Source organism: Malaclemys terrapin, chromosome 1 (assembly GCF_027887155.1).
Source record: "Malaclemys terrapin pileata isolate rMalTer1 chromosome 1, rMalTer1.hap1, whole genome shotgun sequence".
NCBI lineage: Eukaryota > Metazoa > Chordata > Testudines > Emydidae > Malaclemys > Malaclemys terrapin.
In genome coordinates this window covers 24,560,050-24,579,523 of record NC_071505.1, presented here as the reverse complement: position 1 = coordinate 24,579,523, position 19,474 = coordinate 24,560,050, and the positions used below count along the sequence as shown (strand labels likewise).

Below are 19,474 nucleotides of genomic sequence, written 5' to 3'. Positions count from 1 at the left end.
TACAAGTGTAGATTAGCCAATGGCTTCCCACCGAAAAAAGTGTTTCACCAATCAATCCACCAGAAATTCTTGGGGAATTCCATTCCTTCTGGGAAAGATCAGAACATAAGAATGGTCATACTAGGTCAGACCAATAGTCCATCTAGCCTAGTATCCTGTCTTCTGACAGTGGCCAGTACCACTTTCTTCAGAGGGAATGAACAGAACAGTGCAATTATCAAGTGATCCATCCCCTGTCGTCCATTCCCAGCTTCCAGGAGTCAGAGGTCTAGGGACACCTAGAGCATGGGGTTGTGTCCCTTTCCATCTTGGCTAGTAGCCACTGATGCACTTATCCTCCATGAACATATCTAATTCTTTTTTGAACTCAGTTATACTTTTTTAGATGCATTACTTCAGCCTTGCAAAACTCATTTCGCCTACATGCACAGGGTGATTAGTTTTCTTTAGGTGTACAAGTAAAATATCATTAGTTCATTCATCAGTATAGTAAATGAGAGTGAGTAGATTTTGTGACTGGGCAAGTTTTCATGACAAATTTGCCATAGTGCGTTAATTTCCAAGTCTCAATAAAAAAATATTTGAAGTAAGAAGCAAACCATACTTTCTTTCTTATTTATTTATTTATTGCTCTCATTCTTTGTTTTATAAGCACCTTGACCAGTTCTTCATTTTTCTTCATTTTGTCTAGTATTTTAGAAAACAACTCCCTTTGCGGCTGAAATCTTGGGTGTCCAATTTCAGCCCAGAAGAAATTATAGAGCATAGCTAGAAACCCCTCACATTCCTGGTTTATAATGGAAATGCTGACAAACCCATAACTACATAATGATGACTACCACTAATGGAACAAAAGTGTAACAACAGCACACATTGCAGATATAACGCAGCCTGATTACTAACAGAAACTGCTATTTGAGAAAAGCCGAATATCACACTCGAAAAACTGACTGCCCAAATACTGCATTAAGAAATTTTACTCTGTAGATAAACATGATGGGCCAAATTCTGTTCCCAGTGCCATGGCTGTAAATTCAAAGTTACTCCACTGACCTATATAAAGATACTGTGGATTTACAAAGGTGTTACTGAGAGCAGAGTAGTCGTTAACTATTTTATCTAAATTATTATGGGCTTTTAGGAAAGAACATTTCCAAATATTAAAAGCTGTATGAAATTTATTTGAATGTTTTATTGCTTCAAAAAAAAAATCACATTTTAGCAGAACATTTATGTAAAAAAATAGTAATATTTCCAAGGTTAAAATGCATCCATTACATTAGAGTATCTTTAGATAGGCTGTAGTTTTGTATTTACAATACAAATGCCACATTCTAACACATGGAATACTTATGTGTCAGATTCTGCTCTGACACTGGCTTTATACTGTTGCAACTCCATAGCTAAATTCTACTCTTGGTAAAACCAGTGTAAATTTGGAGTAACTCCATTTAATTCATGGATGTAAATGAGAGTAGATTATGATGAATGACTTACTTATGTTAATCCTAATTTACACCAACATATATGAGAAGAGAGCCAAAGCTAGTATGTTGTAAAACAAGTGAATCTGCTTTGAAATATGGCCCCTTACACTACTCTGAATCTTACTCAATATGAAAAAGCAAGGGCCTCAATCCTCAGGTCAGGCCCAAGGTCAAGTCACACACTTCCTCCAGATGACTGTATGCTTAAAGGCCAGGCTGGGGTAGCATAGTGCCAGCATAGCCAGAGGAATTCTCATCTGTCTAGTTAGGACAGCTTTAGAGTCCCTTTGCACCTCTGAAGCAGGGGCCCAGATCTGGTCCAAGGAATGGTAGCTGTACAGAATACTCTTATCTCTCTTACCATTAAAAAAAGCAAACGAAGTACAGTGGCCTGAAACTTGCCTTATGATGCCATCTGCTGGAAAATATGAACTATTTCTACTTTAAAACTGGTTTGTATTAACCACACTCTTCAGTTCACATTGTATGATTAGTATTACCATTGTATAATTAGTAGTACATACTCTCATTCAATATTTTACCTAAACAACTAACCAGATATACACAAACCATTTTCTGCTTTAGTTTTGTTGACTTTATAACCCTGAAATTATTAGATGTGATTAAGATCCATTGTACAGTATCTTGTACACAATTTTTGTGAAAACGTTATGGCCAACATGTTCAAACTTGGTTGCCTAGAGTTAGGCAGCTAAATCCATATTTAAGAACCTAAATAAATCAACTGATTTTCAGAGATGCTTAACTCCCATTAACTTCAGTGGAAGCTGTGGGAGTTCAGTACTTTTGAATATCGAGCCACTTTTAATTGGGTACTTAAATATGGATTCAGATGACTATTTTAGGCACCCATATTTAAAAAATTTGGACAATTTAATCCTAATGTAAAGAGTCACAACTAAACTGGAACTGACAGAGTTGCAACTACTTATTCCATAGCTAATTTGTTCCTATGTTAGAATAAAAGGAGATTGATTTTTATTTTTATGTAATATTAACAAAAACTAGCATTTAAGTCTACTATGCTAGAATTCATATTATAGATTGACCTCACATGCAAAATTTAAAATGAAGCAAATTAAACAGTCAAAGATACAAAAAGTAGTCTTGTCAGCAAGATACCAGATTTGAATCTTAGTTTAGTAATTTAACTGACATACTTTATAAAAGACAAAATAAGAAATCTTGAGTTCCAGCCTCTGATCTCTCCACACGTGGGAGAGGCTGTATTCATTATTATTATTTGTACTGATGTAGTGACTAGAGCCCCCAATCAGGACTGGGGCTCCACTGTGCTAGACAATGTACATATATAAAAGAAAAAAAGACAGTCCTTGCCCTGAAGAGCTAACAGTCTAAGGGCTTGTCTACACGGTGCATTAGTCCACACCAGAGGGTTATAAATTCTAATGTGCACTAGCACAGTGGCTCTCAACCTTTCCAGACTACTGTACCCCTTTCAGGTGTCTGATGTGTCTTGTGTACACCCAAGTTACACCTCACTTAAAAACTACTTGCTTACAAAATCAGACATAAAAATACAAAAGTGTCACAGGACACTATTACTGAAAAATTGCTTACTTTCTTATTCTTACCATATAATTATAAAATAAATCAAGTGGAATATGAATATTGTACTTACATTTCAGTGTACAGTATATAGAGCAGTATAAACAAGTCATTGTCTGTATGAAATTTTACTTTGTACTGACTTCGCTAGTGCTTTTTATGTGGCCTGTTATAAAATTAGGTAAACATCTAGATGAGTTTATGTACCCCCTGAAAAACCTCTGTGCACCCCTCAGGGGTATGTGTGCCCCTGGTTGAGAACCACTGCACTAGCATACTATGCACTAATTGGCCCATGTGGACACTACTAGCAGTCAGTAAAAGTTCCCTAGTGTGTTTTAATGTAATTCTGTTTCAAACAGACTACAGTACATTAACATGCACTAGGGAACTTTTAGTGCACATCAGCTGGGTACACACAGGCCAGTTAGTGCGCAGTGTGTTAGTGTGCATTAGAATGTACATCCCTCGGGTGTGGACTAATGCATTGTGTGGACAAGCCATAAGTATATGAAAAAGACAACAATCAGATGGAGGGTAGACAAGGTAAGAATGAGATGAAGATTAGCTGATCAGAATCAAGTTGCGATACATAAACATTTCTCAGCATTTACCTACTTTACATCAGACAACTTGAATTATAAATATAACAATCCCCAAAAGTGAAGACTTCACTTTTTGCTTACACTTTTCTCTGCTGCATGAATATCTGCATTTCCATGAAGAGTTCCCAGACAGATCACTTTGCCTCCTTTAGTTCGTACATGGATTTTATGACTCTGAAAAATAATTATACATATGTATCAAAATAGTTTAGTTTCAGATTCTGTTTATCTTTGTTCTTTCAAACTCCACTGTTCAAATCACTCTTGATCTGCAAACCTCAGCAATCCCACTTATTGAGCTTCTTCTGGAAAACTGCCAAGAGCACTAAGTAATTTTGAAGTAGACATCTTTCCACTGCGGCTAAAACCAAATTCATTTTTTCTTATGATTCAAGATATACACAAATGGATCACTCTGCCCAGTTCTCTTCTTGTGAAAGCAACTATTTTGGAGCCAAATGGTCACACTAACTTAAATGTGGAAATAACAACATATGTCAACATGATTTTACTTTTTTAAAATAAAAAATACCATTTTAATGCCAATAATTTTGCAATATTTTGTGGTTCATCCCACTTGAAATCCTGTAATGTGAGATTTCCAATAATACCAAGCTTGTGCTAAAATGTTATGTCGTTGTACAGATACCAAGCATCAGAAAGTCACTTGGTAATTTTCATTGATAGAAGTTGGGTAATTTTTGCCCCGAGTCCTAAAACCTACCACTACCAAGTTTTACCATAGACTCATAGACTCATAGACTTTAAGGTCAGAAGGGACCATTATGATCATCTGGTCTGACCCCCTGCATGATGCAGGCCGCAAGACCCTTCCCTGGACTCTGCCGTTGAAGTCCCCAATCCTGTGTTTTAGTGACTTCAATCGGCTGAGACCCTCCTGCTAGTGATCCCTGCCCCATGCTGCGGAGGAAGGCGAAAAACCTCCAGAGGCTCAGCCAATCTACCCTGGAGGAAAATTCCTTCCCGACCCCAAATATGGCGATCAGTAATACCCCGAGCATATAGGCAAGAGTCTCTAGCCTGACCCTTGTTGGCCATTATGCTATTCATGTACCATTGCTTGGTCTTCCTTGGCTACTATGTTTTACCATTAAACCATTCCCTCCATAAACTTATCCAACTTAATCTTAAAACCAAACAGGTCCGTCGCCCCCACCATTTCCCTCGGAAGGCCGTTCCAATATTTCACCCCTCTGACGGTCAGAAACCTTCGTCTAATTTCAAGCCTGAACTTCCCCACGGCCAGTTTATATCCATTCGTTCTCGTGTCCACATTAGTACTAAGCTGGAATAATTCCTCTCCCTCCCTTGTATTAACCCCTCTGATATATTTGAAGATAGCAATCATATCCCCCCTCAGCCTTCGCTTTGTCAGACTAAACAACCCAAGCTCCTCTAGTCTCTTTTCATACGACAGGTTTTCCATTCCTCTGATCATCTTAGTCGCCCTTCTCTGCACCCGTTCCAGTTTGAGTTCATCTTTTTTAAACATGGGAGACCAGAACTGCACACAGTACTCCAAATGAGGTCTCACCAGCGCCTTATACAACGGAAGCAGGACCTCCCTATCCCTACTAGATATACCTCGCCTAATACACCCCAAGACCGCGTTGGCTTTTTTCACCGCCACGTCACACTGTCGACTCATAGTCATCCTGCGGTCCACAAGGACCCCTACCAGTTTCACTTTCTATTGATAAATACTAGCCGGGAGAATGAGACCAGTAAAATGCTCAACATATTGGGGGAGGCAGTTGAGGGTCTAAAGCTTGAGAACAAATTAGTCTTCAGCAAAAGTGGGTGTAAATATCTTTCATATTTGTGACCCTCTTTTCTCTCACCCCTTCCTCAGAAATTGATATGATCACTCCACTTACTCAGCAGCTTTAAGGACACACAGCTTCTCCTGAGATGGAAGTGTCACTATGTAATATCTTACTAGGGTGCGTGAAAGACCCACCAAGACTTCTTACCCTCCTCTCTACAAATCATGCATTTTTGGCTACCAACCTGACCAGAAAACATATCCAAAAGGCAGCTTTATATGTTAACTGTTTATGAAACGCATATTAAAGGCATGAAAAGGGAAGTAAAGATGTTTGGCTAACAAATTCAGGCTATTATACCATGCTTATTTCATTCTTTACGGTAGAACCAATGGATGGTTGAAACAATCACCTGCAGAAAATATGAAATAAGCATTGAGTTCTGAATACACAAAAGTAATATTTAAAAGAGGATGGGCTTTTGGATTTGTTTGTATTGCATCCTGGGACCTAGATGAAGTAGGACTTTAACCTGGATGTGCAGATTATTATATAGGGACTATATCCTGCAGTTTTTACTCAGACCAAACTCTCCTGCATTTTAGATACAAAACAATTTAGAGCAAAGAGGAACAGTGCCAATGCTCTGTAATTAAACAAAACAATGTATTTCACATTTCTATTTTCCTAAAAGAAGCTAACCTAAAATAAAAGTTCAGCAATTCAAATAAGATTACATTAACATCTGGTGCTTGTACCCCCTTTTCAGAAATAACTGGACCTATTCGGCTGCAGCACAGAACCAACATGAAACAGAGGACAGTGATTCAGGAATAATGTCACAAAGAAAGGAAGATAAAGTAAATTAACTTCTGACAAACAGAAATTCTACTGCAGTAGTCACCAAACTAATGAAGTTTAAAAAGGAAGATGTCTCAAAGATGCACAAAAGTTAGGTCTTGAGGGACTGAAGAGCAAGGATGTTTACAAAGACTGTCTCAGTCAGGAACTACAGAAAAACTTAAGCTGTTCTCTAAGTACTTTTAATTGATTTACAGCAAGACACATTCAAATAATAATGTATGACAGCATTATTTCAAGGACTAATTGTATTGAACTTTTCTGCAACAAATCTGAGTAAAAAAATCTGGGGGCCTCAACCAGTAAAGCACTTAAACAGGTGCTTAACTTTACTCATGTGCTTTGCTAGATTGAGACCTAAAATTGTTTTTAACAATAGCACTCCAAAAAAGCAACAAACTCCCACCACTAGGGTCTAACTTGAGATTTTTTAAAAATTGGAACTGGTATTTTTGATGCTTCCTGGGGCACCCAGGGTTGTGAGGCACCTCACTACCACCTGCCCATTGCATGAGGAAGCCTCTTCTATGACTACCATGGGTCAGCTCCCCAACTCTACCAGCCATGGGCAACACGAGCATTCCTCTCTAGGCTTTGCAGACCTCACTGTTACTTTACAGGTTAGCAACTGGCACATTACAGCCCTCCGAGTGTCTCCCTGGAGTGTTCAGCTCCTGCTCCACTGGACACTCGCATTATTCAAAGATTTGCTGCTTTCAAAGAAACAATATACTCCAGCTTACCAGTTCTACCTCAGATCACCTCTCTACTTAGCACACAGCATCTAGATATGTTTACATTGAAATCAAGTGTAAGTTTATTTAACAAGCTTAGAGATTCAAGTAGTAACAAGTAGAAGTATTGGAAATAAAAGGTTACCTACAAAATAAAATCTTATTTAGTTGAGGATTGGTCCTGCTTTGAGCAGGGGGTTGGACTAGATGACCTTCTGAGGTCCCTTCCAACCCTGATAATTCTATGAACCCTCACCTCTAAAGCCTAGACTTAATTAACAAGACACTCTCATATCTGACCAAGTGCTGGTTACCCAAAATCCTTGCAGCGCTTCACAACCAGGTTGGCTGTGCCCCTCCTTTCATGAGATAGGCATGGTGTCATTGTGTTTCTTTGTCATTCCCCCCACTCCAAGATATACCGGTCCCATCCTTTGTCTTTATTCATAAACAGGACACCTCCTGCTGTTTGTTTCATCTTGTAGATTTCCTTTCTCATACACTTCACAATCTCTCATCTTGCAACTGGCATAGTATGCCTATTTGCATACAACACACAATATCCAAAGGGCCAGAGAGGGAGGGAGGTGTCTGTTAACTCCCGTTGAAAGGAATATTTCCAAGGTATGTCACCTCCTGGAAACCTGCCCCAACTCCAAGACCTTAAGAACATAATTTTCAGTACAGATACATAACTCCTTAAATATTATCTGTACATACATTTTTCAATGATTATGATGACCAGTGGGCTACTGACGCGTGGTAGAGACCTCACATGCCACCCTTCGGTGAATTACTATGCATATATCCTACATTTTTAAGAGTACATTAAAAGAGGGGCTTTCTCCCCCCTAATTGTAAACTTCCTAATGCAATGCAAGCAGGCAGGTCTGAAAATTTTAGGACATCTAAATAATATAATATGGGGAGTTATTTAGTAATAAGTACTTTTATACACTGAAATAAGCAAATGAAATTTTAAGTGATTCATGCCAGATGATAGCACTTACATTAAGATAGGAGGGAATTTTGGATGGGTGGAACCTAGTTTCCAATATGGAGGATCTGTTTTAATACTGCTTCAAGAGCTTCCAACAATACACACAAACGAGGAGAACAAGAAGTTCTATACGCTTTTATTTTATTAGATCAGGGTTGAATTGGTGATCTCTGGAGGATGCTAACCATCTAAATCCAAACCAGTGGACACCTGATATTTTTAAAACCATAGCCTCCAGTGAAGCAGGACAGGCCTGCTTGAAAGTAACTCCTATGGAGCACAATTATCCAGGGATAAAAATGATTGAGCAAGCCTTACTAAAATCTGATGTCTCACTAGCCTCAATGACATCAACAGAAGGAAAATTTGAGGCAATAACTTCTCATGTTAATCACTCTGATTGAATGGGAGAGTAAATGGAACTGAGTGCCAGCTCATGCAAGCAGAAAAGAAGATTAGAAACTGAATTAAAACAGTAAAGAAAACTCAAAGACTAAAGCAAGAGTAAGAACTCCTAAGGTGAGAATAGATGAGATACCAGGAGGGAATGAGTCCTAAACCCATTTTAATGTTGCGGTTAACTTAGCTATTAAACTATTCCTCTACTTCCATATGGAAAATGATCCATTCTATATACAGTAACAAGATATCAGAGATCCTACTCAGGGTAGAACAGGGTCAGATGCTTTGGCTGGGAGTATATGCCCGATTCTCCTCTCACATTTTCAAACTGGAGTAAGTGAGATCAGCATCAGGGCCAAACAGCGAATCCTTCAGGGGACAATTCAAAGAAATCTTAGGAATTTGGTGTTATGACACTTAAAAGAAATTAACCAACTACTAATGGCTTAGTCAAGGGTCAAGTAAAATGGTTGATATTTAATTACAAAAAAACCTCCTGAGTATACATTTTATTCCTCTCTCACATCCCTTTTACTTGTGTTTTCAGATTGTGAGGTATTTTGGTAGTAAGAACCTCTGTATGAAGAGTCTGCACCCAATTAAGGGCATTGCCCAGCACTCTTAATTATGGAGTCTCTGCCCCTTAAAGGGAAGGCATTCCGGGGTAGTCCCCAGTGGGAGCATGTGACTGAGACCAAGGCCTGTTGGGACAGGAGGCAGGATATAAATGCCCAGCCACTCTGTCAGTGAAGAGGGAAACCTGGATATAACAAGTGGCAACGAGTTGGGATTAAGAGACCTAAAGGAACAGTAATGGCTGTAGGTCTCCTCAGGCAAGGGGCCTGGAAAAGGTTTGTGAAGCCTTGTGAAGGGCTATTGCAAACCTAGGAGCGATGGAGAATCTCTGCAGTTGAGGGAAAGACTGTTGTGAACCCTGCAACAAGGGATGAAGGACTATTTGCAGAACCTAGTGAGAAACTGACAGGGAGACCTGTGGAAAACTGACAAATGTAGATGGCTTCCTTAGCACATACTGGTCTAACACATATATTAATAAACCATACCCCAGGAGGTGAGATTCTATTTTAGAATTCTTCTTCAATTAGTCTGCAGGGTAACCTGAGGTATGGCTGTGCACTTGACGAGAGGGGTAAGCAACCTTTGTATAATCCCACTGTATCTGAGCATCACATAGCACACTGAGAGTGTTACTGTACTCCAAAAAAATTCACAACTCTAATCTTTTCTGATTTGAGCCCTATTTCTCAATGCAGGAAGGACTCTGTGCTGACCAAAGAAAAACAGCCCTTATTTCTTGCTGAATGTAGAATGAGCTCTAAACAGGGCCGGCTCCAGGCACCAGCCCACCAAGCTTGTGCTTGGGGCGGCACCTGGAGGGGGGCGGCGCTCCGACTCTGGCCGCCAGGGAGCGCGGAGCTGCAGCGGGCTCGCCACCGAGGACAGCGGAGCCGCAGCGGGCTCGCCGCCCTCCCCCCGGCGCTCCGGCCGGTCGGGGAGAGCAGGCCCGAGGCCGGGCTCGGCGCCCTACCCTGCTGCGCTGGGGGGTTGGGGGGGGGGGGGGGCGGGAGGCTTTTTTGCCTGGGGCGGCAAAAAAGCCAGAGCCGGCCCTGGCTCTAAAGACATTAAATATTTCAGATGTAATAGCAGCAACTCATCTTCTGAAGATTAAAAAGAACAATGCATAACTTGCCTAGACCTATACTAAGAATCTGAGAACTAGTGACAGTGAAAATCTGCCTTTGCTGGTGTTCTTGAATAACTACACAATCATTTGCTCTAACAGACTACTCTATCAATGGTTTGGATTGACTGCATAATATTTTGTTCTCATCTAGTGGGACGGGATCTCCTTCCTCCCTGAACTGGAATGCTAAACTGTATTATACTATTTAGCTACTAGGTGACATTTTGTGTAAAATATATTTTTTAAACAAATTGCAGCCATATCTCGCCAAGCATTAAAGGATCTTATTATGAACATATTTGATGTGTATAAACAAGCTCTGTAACCAGTCCATTTCTAGAACAGGAATGTGACACTCCCAGATCACAATGGTGGGTGGATAGCCTGTGACAACTGAAGTGAGACAGAAGATTTCCATAATGCACAGTCAAGCACTTCTTGATTCCATCCAGTAGAGGGCAATAGAACATGGATGCAAAGTCCCATGTAAGTCAAGAGAACACTATGCAGGAATAAAGCTCAGGCTCTGCAGATCATTTTGCAGGGGTCTTAGAATGTAATTTAAACTTCAATTACTTGTAGACTATGCACTTCTAAGGAGTTAAGATCGCTTTATCACTCTTCTAATCATCTTTCTTCCCACTGCTATTACAGGACATTTTCTAAACCAGCAGCATAAATACACTAGACATACATAACTTTGTAAGTTTTTTCTAATCACCAGAATACTACTTAAAAAAATTGGCTAAAGCTGTCACAATTTGTGGTTTGACTAATTAATGAGATGTTGTAATTTTACTAGTATCATAAGCTCTGATCCGGCATATGCTTACATAAGTAATTTTACCCACATGAGTAGCCCCACAGACTTTAGTGTCTGCATGAGTGTGCCCATGTTGACACATGGTAGTGCAAGAGTAAATGCAACTAGTGCAAAGTATTTTTAAAAAAGGAAAGCCATATACAAATGTTTCAGATAAACAGAGGTTTTAGTACAAGAAAGAAACCTTGTAGTCTAAAAATGTCTAATGACATTTCATTTTAGTAAATGTTTGCATACAGTACTGTGATTTCTTCTTATGTTCTTACTAAAGTAAAAAAATTCCAGGCCAAGTTCTCTCCCCTACTGTGGCCCATCTGTGCTACAGTGGTATGAAGGAGCCAGATCTCCCCAGTTGAAGGTTCTTCCAGTGAGGTCCTGGCACAGGGGACATTCCAGGAGTATGTCCAGAGGGGAGGGATCCTGTGTTATACTCCAGTGATTGTCGTCTGGCCTCTGGGGGAGACGGCAAGGGGAGTTCAGTCAGCCGGTACAGATTAGAGAAATCCCAAGGCTAGTCTAAACTATGATGGGGCAAGAGTGAAAATGGCCTCAGGATCAGGGAATTTCAACTGGCTTTTTGAAGCCCTCTCTTCATTACACCCAGTAGATGCAAGATACAACAGAGATTCTGGCCCTTAATCACTTGCGGTTACTAGAAAAAGTATGACTAAATCTTACATATGTACCCCTTCTCCCAAGTGGAGATGGCAGTAACAGGAGCCGATTTCAATATAAAAGGGTTCCTCTTAACAATACAAAAGAGAACGGGCTCGAGCCCCTAACCAGAAATCTGGGAAAACCTACCACCATCCCTGGGCACCTCTAAGAGGCAATACTTCCCCACTCACAAGCGCCAAGTCTGTGTATAGTAAAAGAGAACTTTTATTAAAAGGGAAAGGGAACCAAGCATTAATTTGGGAAAACATCAAAACCACCTTCAAAAGCATGTGACCATAAACAAACCGATCCCACAGTGCATTAGGTAAGTGTCCTTTGCCTCAGTTTCCTACCTTGTGGTGTGAAAGTGTGACAAACAAATGTCTCTTTAACACATCACTCCCCTCTCCCTCCGTTGCACCCCACTCACAGTTGGCTGTCATTAGCTAGTGAAGACCCAGAGTTCAGAGATGTGTTCACAGGGCTCATCTCCCACCCCAGGGACTGGGGGAGGGGCATCGAGTAATGCCTCTGCAACTCGCTAGCAGTTACAACTGTTTCTTTGCTGCCACTGCCATTGTCTGCCACCACAACCACTGGCCACCATCTCTCTGCCATCACTGGCCACTACTGCTTCTCTGCCACTGCCATGGCTACTGCTGCTTCTCTGCCATCACTGGTCACTGCTCCCACGACATAACGTTCTGAGGTTTTGTCACTTAACCCAGCTCTCAGTGACTTCAGCAGGTAGCGGTGACCCTCACAGCCAGTGCAGTTTCTGCGACATCTTTCACTGTCCCCATACAACATCTAAGGCTATGTCTACACTACCACAGTAAGTCGACCTACACTATGCAACTCCAGCTATGTGAATAACGTAGCTGGAGTCGACATACCTTAGGTTGAGTTACCGCAGGGTCTACACCGTGGGGGTTTGATGGGAGAAACTCTTCCGTCGACGTACCTTACTCTTTTTGTCAGGGGTAGAGTACAGATGTCGACTGGAGAGCGATCCTGCTGTTGATTTGGTGGGTCTTCACTTGACCCACTAAATCGACCACCAGTGGATCGATCTCAGAGCATGGATCCAGGCTGTAGTGTAGACCTGTCCTCAAGCTTAGCTCCTAGACCTGACAGCTTTAGGAATCACCAACCAGAAACAAGAACTCTCTATTGAGTCTAATCAGCTCTGTCATTAGCACTCTTTGAGCAGCATCCACAGCATCGAGTAGGAACATCTGTCCCCATCCACTCTCTTCTTCACTGGGATTTGGCATCCCTACCCTCTGCTTAGCGAGTGAGGTTCAGTTTAGGAGAAACCCTCAATCAGGGCATGCTAAGGATAATTCTGCTGCCCTTTACTCATACAATAAGGATTACAACATTTCATTACCCCTGCATTCAAATAAGTGATTTGTATCCCAAGACCAACCAAACTTGATCATTCTGGCAAAGCAGTTCCATCATGCTGCGCACTTAGGCAGAGTAGGCATGTCTACGCAAACACAGTCTGCTCCTAAAGTCTTTTCCCCCAATGCATTACTAGATACCAAGGGAGAGCTCATTCAGATCCTGCTTCATATATTATTTAGTGCTTTATAGTTTTCCTATGTTCTAGTAAACTGAAATGTTTGTTTTAGACCAGGGGTCGGCAACCTTTCAGAAGTGGTGCGCCAAGTCTTCATTTATTCACTCTAATTTAAGGTTTTGCGTGCCAGTAATACATGTTAACGTTTTTAGAAGGTCTCTTTCTAGAAGACTATAATATATAACTAAACTATTGTTGTATGTAAAGTAAATAAGGTTTTTAAAATGTTTAAGAAGCTTCATTTAAAATTAAATTAAAATGCAGAGCCCCCCGGACCAGTGGCCGGGACCCGGGCAGTGTGAGTGCCACTGAAAATCAGCTCGCGTGCCACTGAAAATCAGCTCGCATGCCACCTTTGGCACGCGTGCCATAGGTTGCCTACCCCTGTTTTAGACATATACTGCCTCTCACACTTGGGAGAAGCTCCCTGTAAACATCCACAAAACTAACTCATTATCCTTCTTTTAAACTCTCCTTTTCCATGATGCCTACAGAAATCTTCACAACTGTTAGGCTGCTGGCATGCTGAAACTATTGCCTATCATGCTGACCAATACTGCTGTGTTGTTTCCGTGTAGTTCCCTCTCTGTCTGTCTGCACCCATCTGTTGTCTCTTGTCTTATAGCAAGGATTGGCAACCTTTGGCATGCAGCCCGCCAGGGTAAGCCCCCTGGCGGGCCGGGCCAGTTTGTTTACCTGTCACGTCTGTAGGTTCGGCAGATCGTGGCTCCCACTGGCCACAGTTTGCCGCTCCAGGCCAATGGGGGTGGCAGGAAGCGGCAGCCAGCACATACCTCGACCTGCGCCGCTTCCCGCAGCCCCCATTGGCCTGGGATGGGAGCCACGATCGGCCGAACCTGCGGACGCGGCAGGTAAGCAAAGCGGCCCAGCCCACCAGGGTGCTTACCCTGGCGAGCCGCGTGCCAAAGGTTGCCGATCCCTATCTTATAGTTAGATTGTAAGCTCTTTGGGGCAGGGTCTTCTCTTTTTTTCTGTGTTTGTATAGCACCTAGCACAATGGGGTTCTGGTCCAGTATTGATAGTGCAGAATCTGGAGGGGAAATGGTACATGGCTTATAAAAGGCTTGGTCAGTGTAGGACCTGATCCCGTTTGAAGTTGATGACAAATCTCCCATTAAGGGCCTGGCTGTCTATCACTGAAGTTAAAGTAACTCTCTTTTTTGCATTTTTGGTTACCAAAAATAAGTAGAAGTGAATGTGTCTGAAAACACATTCTGGGACCAATTCTCCCTTGAATTACATTAATTTTAATACTAGTATAATTCAATTGATTTAAGTGAAATTAATCCTGATTTACATCAGAGTTGGACCCACTGTGAGTATTTCTACAAAAGCATATTGTGCAGAGAGTTCTGAAATCTTCGGGGTAAAAAGGGGTCATGTCAACACAATATATGGTATTTAATGGTAATATTAATGTCAGCAATTTAGCTGGAAAGTTATATACAAATCTATGGCTGAAAACTCATCCAGAGGGCATGTGATGAACCGAATTAACTTGAGAAGTCAAGAGAAATAGCATGGTCTCAACAACAAAAACCAAGGATCCAAAAGAAAACTCTTCTTGTTACTAAATTAAACAAAAACATCATAGGCTGATCTTGGGTGGTACCAAGCTCCTCCTGGAAGATGCTGCATACCTTTAACTCACAATGGGCTTTAGCCTTCACTCCCTGAAGTCAAGGCCAATTTTGCCATTGACTTTAGTGAGAACAGATTTTGGCCTACTGGCTTCAATTGTTGTTGAGGGTGCTCAGCACTTCATTGTCTCAAGCCATCTATGATTATTAACTTGCACATTGTAATCCGTGCACTAAAAACAATGAAATCAGCTATTGTATTATCTGCAAGTGTTCCTGCATGTGCACTACATACTATACCTTCAAGACTAGATTCTGGCCTTATAATACTGTATTCCATAATACACAGTTGCTTTTAAAATAATAAGTACAGAGGAAGAAGAGCTCTTTGTACCTTTATTGACTGTAAGATGCTAGTCCCCATCTCAGTTTCTATTCTGCAGCTATCACAGTCTATTTTCTGAATCTTCACACAGCCAGTCCCTGATGTCTTGATATCCAAATCTAGAATAGTGAAAGCAAAAATGGGGCTCTCTTAGTGCTAAAAAAGAAACAAATAACAGTTCTAAAACACTGTAATATCTGGTCTCAATCTATAGTAATTACACGTAGAAGAAAAACAGAGAAGCCACTGAAAATACTCTACAACCACATTCTCTTCCAAAGCTCGGTCATCTTTTATTTCACTGTTGGCCTAGTGTTATTTTACAACATGATTTTCCTTAATAAACTGATAATACTGCAAGCCTAAATACCCTCCAACTTCTGAAATTGTTAAGAGAGGCAGTGTAGCCAATAGAGGATTATAGGCTCCTGGAGAAGAGGGAATAATCCAAAGAGCATGCCTCCATCTGAAATTTTCAATCATCTCAAAATATGCCATTCCTATGATCTCAAAAGTACACTTCAGAATTGAGATAACAAATATTGTCTATATATACAGTGTGCGTACGTGCTTCTACAGGGGCGGCAGAAGGGGCACAGAGAAATCAGTACATTGACTAACGTACTGCAGAGTAAGTATAGGGAGAAGGTATGAGCCTATGAAAAAGATGTTTACATATATCTGTACATATTGTTTAACAGGCATTTATGGTACTTATTTCAGTAGTATGAGTGCCTCAAACATTTATGAATTTAGCCAAATAACAACCCTTGGGCCTAGCTGAAATTTGGGGTTCATCTCTGGTGCAAAGCAGTTAAGGAGTAATTTAGCTATTGGCCCAAGCCTGGTTAGCAACTACCAACATTTGGTGGCAGTACCATAGGCACTGGTATTAGAGGTGCAGGGGGGGTGCTGCAGCACCTACCAGGTTTTACATGGGGCTCCGCTCCTGGCCCTGCATGCTGGGTCCTGGCCCCATGCTCAGAGGTCCTGGCCACCGGCCCCACACCTCTGCTTCTGGCCCTGCACGCGGCTGTTGGTCCCATGCCTGAGGGTCTGGTCACTGGCCCCCCGCCTCCACTTCTGGTCCCCCACACGGCCGCCAGCCCCACACCTTCTTTTCTGGCCCCCCACGTGGCCACCAGCCCCGCACCTCCGCTTCTGGTCAGTCCCGGGTTTACAATGGTGCCAGTGGTGCCATGAAGCCGGGCCCATGCTCAGAAGGGGCCCCCGCCTACTCCGCTTGCACTGCTCCCTGAGACCCCACCAATCTGCTGGCTCCCCCAATCCCGCCCACCACTTGCTCCCCTCTGCCCCCTGACCCCACCTGCTGATCCCACCCACTGGCTCCTCTCTGCCCCCTGGCCAGACCCCAGTGCACCTCCAGCTCCGGGCAGTCTCTGCTTCCCACCACCTGTGGGGCCCCGCCTGTCTCCCCAGAGCTGAGCCGCCTGGGACTGGTGCAGAAGCCTGGCCAGTCTCAGCCAGGTGTGCATGGGGGAAAAGTGTGGAGGGCTTGGCTAGGCCCCTCCAGGCAAGTGGGTCCTGAGGAAGCCCAGCCGGGGCAGGTCCTGGCCTGGCTGATCGCACAACTCCCAAGGGGCCGGAGCGATTCCTGACCCTGGGACCAGCTCTGGCTGCACTGCCAGCTCAGCCCAGCAGACACAGTCACCTCCCAGCAGGGCCGGTGAGTGCAGCTGGGAGGCAGGGCGTGGGGGAGGGAGTCTCTGGGGAGTCTGGGGGGGAGCTGAGATGTGAAGGGGCGGGGAAGATCTCTGTGTGTTGGGGCACAAGGGAGTGGGGGTTATGTGTGGGGTGCTGGGCAGTTATGGTGGGGCTGTGGGCAGGGGTGGTGTTGTGCAGGGTGCTGTGCATTTGTGGCAGGGTCTGGGGAGGGCGCTGGGCGTAGTGGGTCCAGGGGTCTCTGGCCATAGGGAGTCGGGGGTGTTTGTGTTGGGCGAGGGGGGCTGTGTGGCAGGGCATGGGCCCACCCCGAGGGAAGAGGCATGCTGGCAGCACAGCGGATTGATTGAGTGTGCATCTGGCATCTGCCGGTTTGTAAATAGTGCCCTTGCACTGGGCTGGGCAGAGCGGGGCCGCCCTTGCCATGCCATTCCCCATTGCCCCTGGCTGGCCCCTCACTCTGGGGACCTCCCCCTCCTCCGTGCCATGCTCCATTGCTTCCATGGGGGCTCACAAATGTTTGGAGCTGGGCCCACAGAAGGTTAATCTGGCCCTGCTTCTGGTCCCCCATTGTGGCCGCTCGCCTCGCACCTCCCTTAGCCCTGCATGTGGCTGCCAGCCCCACCCCCAGCTGTGACCACAGAATTGGCCCCCTTATCCCTGTCCAGGTCCCCCCTTCCCAGAGACACGGCCCTGCTCCCGGCCCCAGCTCTGGGGAAAGGGGGACAGACTGGGGGTAAGGGATGTGGCTTTCAGCACCACCGCTATTAAAAATGTTCCAGCGCCACTGGGCAATACAGCTGAGCTGTTTGTAGGATTTGTACTCACAGCACTGTCTGGATTCAGAGGGAGTTTCTTACTGTTAAGGGATGACATAGGAATTGTACTGGAAAAGAAGAGGCCTCTCCTGGCATCCCTGTCTCTATGACTGCAAACACTATTGTCTTCCAGTTTTTGTAACCGGTAAGATGAGATACCCAAAAGAACACAAGCTAGTAGAGCTCGTGACTCTGACTCAATTGGAGGTTGTGCTGGAGGATTGGCTGCATGTAACAAATCTGGTGGGAAAAATCTGTGAACTGCAAGTGTGCACAGCCAACTGTCAGTATCACCAGTTCAACTGGAAAACAATATCAACGCCCGATGAGGTGCTGCCAACTCTCATAATACCTGGTGTTTTTCTTACAGCTTCAGCCGCTGGAATCAAAAGATGGCATGTAGATCTCAGCTTTCATTCAAATAAAAAAGTACATTTCTAGCCCCTGTGGTTGCATAGAAAAGTTTGAAAATATGAAGTCAGTGTACCCTAAAGCCTCTCTTCCAACCCTAATCATCTATGATTCTATAACTCTATGAAACCAACAGGAAAAGAAAAGGAACAGTTTAAAAAAAAGTTTCATGATTTTGTGGAGGGAGGGCCTGAGGTTGGCACTATTGCAACAGCATTGTCAGTCTTACAAAAAGGGATGGCAGGAGAGGCCTGAGCCCAGGGACAAGGGGGACCCAGGAACAGGCCCAGGTGCATGTCTCAGTGTGTGGGAGAACAGGGATTGGACACACAGGGCGCACACTCAAACCTCACCTACACAGAATACTACATCTGAACCAGCTACACCTCACATACCAAACTTCATGGGTGTCTTCACAACAACAGCGGCCTTGCTGTCCATGTGGTCCGAGACAATCATCATCTCCTTCAGCGCCTCGTCGTACTTCACCTGTAGGCGATCCAGATCCACACCCTGGGGGAGGCTGCTGTCCACCCCGCTGACAGTGACCAGCGCTCTGTCCGCGTCCGGGTAGCGGAGCGGGTCCAGGGGGCGCACGGTAACGTGGCAGGGCAGCCGCACTTTCAGCTGGCCGAACGGGCTGACAATCAGCGTCCACTCCTTGAGGGGCTTATTGCCCCTCTTCCTGCCCTCCTCGGGGCCCGCCGGGCTCGTCACGAACAGGGCAGAGCGTGACCAGCTGCCGGCACTCGTCCCTCGCCAGGGGCCGCCGCTGCTCAACAGCCCCCGCCGGACCCCGGCCACCCTCACTCCCAGGTGCCACCAGCCCGGGCAGGGGGGCCGCATATTGCCCAGCTTTGATCCCGGCGCCTGCTGGAGCGCCTTCCTCGGCGCGGGGTGCGGCTTGTGGGAACAAGGCACCGCGGGCGAGGGTGGGGTCTGCCCCCCACCGGGCACCACAGGGACGGGTTATGGGGCCTCCCTGCCCGAGGGCTGGGGCGCACAGCTCATAGGAGGGGACCCCCCTGCAGCTCCCTCACATAACTCGCAGCGGGGGGAGGGGGTGGCGAACAGGGAACAAGTCACTTGCCAGAGTCTAGGCTGGCAACTTGGTGGGTGCCGCCGCCAGGCGCTCCCCACCCCCACGAGCCCAGGTGGCTGCTGGGAGTTGTAGTTCTGAGCCACAGCAACTTCATAGAGAAAGGCCGCGGGATGAACTACAAATCCCAACGGGCTACATCCTGACCCCTCAGCGGCCCCTTAGTCCTCTGGCCACGAGCCACGGGAGAGGGTGGGGTCTTTCCTGTTCTGCTCCTATTGGACAGGGGCGGAGACGT

At 44.4% G+C, this 19,474-nt stretch overlaps 1 protein-coding gene across 2 annotated transcripts in view; it reads right to left on the bottom strand.

Moving 5' to 3' along the window:
- The window catches only part of FAM185A (family with sequence similarity 185 member A), a 64,424-nt gene extending 45,161 nt beyond the window's left edge, over nucleotides 1–19,263 (bottom strand). For both annotated transcript variants that reach the window (XM_054017690.1, XM_054017699.1), the window contains exons 1-3: nucleotides 18,533–19,263; nucleotides 15,235–15,344; nucleotides 3,764–3,856 (exon numbers count right to left, since the gene is read on the bottom strand). In XM_054017690.1, the coding sequence (XP_053873665.1) occupies nucleotides 3,764–3,856; nucleotides 15,235–15,344; nucleotides 18,533–18,983 (654 nt within the window). In that variant the 5' untranslated portion in view covers nucleotides 18,984–19,263. The remainder of the gene's footprint in view (nucleotides 1–3,763; nucleotides 3,857–15,234; nucleotides 15,345–18,532) is intronic.
- Nucleotides 19,264–19,474: the final 211 nt, after the last annotated feature.